The 4,294-nt window shown below is 35.0% G+C and overlaps 1 protein-coding gene across 1 annotated transcript; it reads right to left on the bottom strand.

Annotated features, from left to right (window-relative positions):
- Window positions 1–541: 541 nt before the first annotated feature.
- Window positions 542–2,283, bottom strand: LOC120011739. The gene is made up of 3 exons (XM_038862848.1): window positions 2,187–2,283; window positions 1,309–1,642; window positions 542–1,221 (listed from the first exon to the last, which is right to left on the bottom strand). Exon 3 carries the CDS (start codon window positions 1,108–1,110, stop codon window positions 664–666), a length of 447 nt encoding a protein of 148 aa, XP_038718776.1. The 5' UTR covers window positions 1,111–1,221; window positions 1,309–1,642; window positions 2,187–2,283; the 3' UTR covers window positions 542–663.
- Between the last annotated feature and the right edge of the window lie 2,011 nt (window positions 2,284–4,294).

Here is a 4,294-nt window from a genome sequence, read left to right as displayed (position 1 = left end):
TGTCTTATATATTGATAGTAGCATAAGTATTATACAGCACGTGAAACAAAAAGTCCAAACTTATGTCAATTATTTGTTTCAAGACCAGTAGCATTAGCCTTATAGTAACAAGAATAAGGCAATAAAAAAAATCCAAACTTATGTCCTTTGCTTTGTTGGACAAAACCAATAAGACAAATACAAACTCATGTCACTTGCATTTTGACAGCAGTGATAAGGAATCTTGAAAGAAGACCAAGCATTATAATAGCACAAAATATTATAACATACATAATAGCACAACAATAATGAGGAATCTTGAAAGAAGACCAACTACAAATAAGACAGAATATTATAACATACACAATAGCACAGCAATAATGAGGAATCTTGAAAGAAAACCAACTACAAATAAGATAGAATATTATATCGTACACAATAGCACATCAATAATGAGGAATTTTGAAAGAAGACCGACACCAATACGACAGAATATTATAACATACACAATAGCATTGCTACTGTATGATAGAAAGGCAACTCATAGTTAACCATACATAACACAGAACATAAACATGTCCAAACTCCAGACATAGCAACATTACTAAAACATCCATAAAACAAAGTTTCAATCACAAATTGATAAAACATACAGATAAAATTAAACAACAGAGCATGTCCAACCTAAAGACTCATCAGCCAACCATCCCTCAACTCATCAGACATCTCAAGGAACATCTTTCTCCAATCAGGATCCTTGAACATGGACAATGCCTTCACACGAACCTCCACAAGCAAAGTCATCACATTCAGAATACTCATACAGGAAGACAAACTATCATCAGCAAGAACACTTGTAGCTTCAAAACTCGATGTCTTCAATCTCTTAGCCTTTGCATTTTGCATAGTGATAAATGCATGGAGTGCATCGTTGACACTGCTCATCTTTAATTCCTTCCTCGAACCTTTATTTGGCAGCGGTGCTAGTCTTTTGCCACTACGTGTCTTGGGGTCTAATAAACCAGCATCAAATGGGTCCTCCTCATAGTCAGGTTCTAGGTTCACGTGTACACCTGTATGCCTATATTGAGCCTCCAAATCGTTCTCCTCATCAGTGTTTGGTGGACTCATAGTTAAGGCATGATGCAACACTCCTGTGGCTGTCCCAGTGTTAAAGAGTATGCCAAGATTCCTATAATTCTCACAACCTTTTTTCTTGAATTGTTGTGCAATAGGATGAGCCTGAATCATGCAAAAAAAATCAGAAACCTATAAACCTAGTAAACTATTAATAATAATGAAAATGTACACAAAGTTGGAGGAGAATACCTGAATGTAAGATGCCCATACATCTTCTTCAGCAGTCACTGTATTAGTAAATTGAATCCCATCCAAACCCAGTATGGTTTAGAAGATCAGAAAATGCACGGTGTTTGATCCTCAACCGATGAAACTTTGCCTTGATTTGTTTAATTTGGTAAGATCTTCCAAACTTGGTATTCAACTCAACCAAAATTGAGCTCCAAATCTTGTTATGAAAAAACTCACCCTTCATATTCCCCTTATTTGCTTGTTTAACCATGATATCAACAAACAACTTCTCCATGATAGGACTCTACAATGAACTGTCCTCCATATTGTCATTAGTTGTCTCCATGTTTGTCTTTGTATAGCAGAACTTTCAATTAGTTATAGTCATACATAATAGTATACTCAGTAGTAATTAATCACTAAACAATTTAGAAATAGAACCAAATAGGGAACCATATCAAGCATGTTAACCACTCCTGAAAATTCAACGAAGCCAAAGACATCATAAACTACCATCGTTTGTCTAAGCGAGGGACATAAATTTGATTTGTCTATAACGAATAAAAGCCCTCTCAAAATATCTCGCTGTGTGGTAATATTCCACTAGAGCAGTTTCTGGCACTTTAATTTTAGAAGCAAATTTTTGTGTGGCTTAGAAAAACAAAGCATGAGTGATTTATTGGGTTTAAGTAAATCAAAATCAAAATAATGCGATTGAATAACGAATAACTTCACAAAAATAGTGCACATAACAACTATAAATAGTTCCAATTAGGAGGGATCATCTCACCTAGAACATCATCAGAACAAGGTGAGGGATCGTATTCAAGAAATCGTAACTTTGTCTATGCCTAATGAAAACCTAAAAATTAACAGCCTTAGGGAGAGAGATGTACCTTTGTGGGAATCCATTCTTCAAATTCGTAGCCAAGTTGTGGGCGAAGTAAACACAAGAACAAAGAGAAGATTGAAGAAGATTGTTGAAGGAAGTCGATGAACTACAGACGCAAACTACAGAGACAGGGAGGACGAGGTCGGCGTCGATTTAGAAGCAAAATAGGGTTACTCGTATTTACAAGTATGCCACCAGTTAATGAAAACTCTTCTCCGTGTTTTTCACTTATTCTAGGTAGAGTTTCGCGTGTGTTTACAAAAATTGGTACAAAACGACCCAGACTTGTTTTCCTTTTTTGGTTTCTAAAAACAAAAATTGGGTTTCAGTTTTACAAAATTATTTACTGGAAATTAACTACGAAATGAATTTTTGCTTCCTTTTAATTTTGAAAACAGAAAATAGTTTTTGAAACTGTAATCAAACACACTCTAAGTGGCTAGTTTTCATTTCATACAATTTTCATAACCAAGAGATGCCAATAGACCAAGTTATGTTCTCAAATGACCAAAAGCGTGAAACGCTCTTCTATGGAGAGAGTTGAGAAATTTCAAAGCATCAAAGTGTACCGTTTTACTCTATTTTTTGTTGTTAGAAGTCTAAGTTGGTAGTCTAGCTTGCGCACAAGGTTTCGTAACTAAAAGATGTCAATAGACCAAGTTATTTTCTGAAATGCACAAAAATATGAAAACCTCGTCGATGGAGAGAGTTGAGCAATTTCAAAACATCAAAGTGGACCATTGTATCTTATTTAGTGTTCTAAGATGTCTAATTTTCTAGTTTAGCTTTGGTTGAATGTTTCCTAACCAAAAGATGCCAATAGACCAAGTTCTATTCTCAAATGCCCTAAAACGTGAAAAACTCGTCTATGGAGAGAGTTAAGCAATTTTAAAGCTTCAAAGTTTACCGTTTTACTCTATTTAGTGTTCTTAGAAGTCTAAGTTGCTAGTCTAGCTTTCGTACAACGTTTCGTATCCAAAAGATGCCAATAGACTAACTTATGTTCTGAAATGCACAAAATCGTGAAAAGCTCATCTAAGGAGAGAGTTGAGCAATTCCAAATCATCAAAGTGGACCATTGTATGTTATTTACTGTTTTAAGATGTATAATTTGCTAGTTTAGCTTCGGTAGAATGTTTCCTAACCAGAAGATGCCAATAGACTAAGTTCTGTTCTCAAATGTCCAAAAAGTAAAATGCTCATCTATGGAGTGAGTGAAGCAATTCCAAAGCATCAAAGTGTACCGTTTTACTCTATTAAGTGTTCTTAGAAGTCTAAATTGCTAGTCTAGCTTTTGTACAACGTTTCGTAACCAAAAGATGCCAATAGACCAAGTTATGTTTTCAAATGCACAATGCTGTGAAAAGCTCGTCTATGGAGAGAGTTGAGCAATTCCAAAGCATCAAAGTGGACCGTTGTATCCTATTTAGTGTTCTAATATGTCAAAGATACTAGTTTGGCTTTCATACAATGTTTCATAACCAAAAGATGCCAATAGACCAAGTTATGTTCTCAATTACCCCAAAACGTGAATCGCTCGTCTATGGAGAGAGTTGAGCAATTCCAAAGCATCAAAGTGTACCATTTTACTCTATTTAGTGTTTTTAGAAGTCTAAGTTTCTAATTTAGCTTTCGTACAACGTTCATAACCAAAAGATGCGAATAGACCATGTTATGTTTTGAAATGCACAAAAACGTGAAAAGCTCGTCATATGGACAGAAATGAGCAATTCTAAAGCATCAAATTGTACCATTTTACTCTATTTAGTGTTCTTAGATGTCTACATTTCTATTTTAGCTTTGGTACAATGTTTCGTAATAAAAAAATGCCAATTGACCAGGTTATGTTCTCAAATGCACAAAAACATGAAAAGCTCGTCTATGGAGAGAGTTGAGCAATTCCAAAGCATCAAAGTGTACCGTTTTACTCTATTTACTATTCTGAGAAGTCTAAGTTGCTAGTTTAGCTTTGGTACAATGTTTCGTAACAAAAAAATGCAAATTGACCAAGTTATGTCTCAAATGCAAAAAAACGTAAGAAGCTCGTCTATGGAGAGAGTTGAGCAATTCCAAAGCATCAAAGTGTACCGTTTTACTCTATTTAGTGTTTTT

The sequence above is a fragment of the Tripterygium wilfordii genome, chromosome 13, assembly GCF_013401445.1.
Source record: "Tripterygium wilfordii isolate XIE 37 chromosome 13, ASM1340144v1, whole genome shotgun sequence".
NCBI lineage: Eukaryota > Viridiplantae > Streptophyta > Magnoliopsida > Celastrales > Celastraceae > Tripterygium > Tripterygium wilfordii.
Note: the sequence above shows the minus strand (reverse complement) of the source record. Positions and strands in the feature narration are given on the sequence as shown.

Bases quoted from the DNA above. Each gene is read 5' to 3' on its own strand.
- LOC120011739 (XM_038862848.1), bottom strand. From the start codon at position 1,110: ATGAGTCCACCAAACACTGATGAGGAGAACGATTTGGAGGCTCAATAT.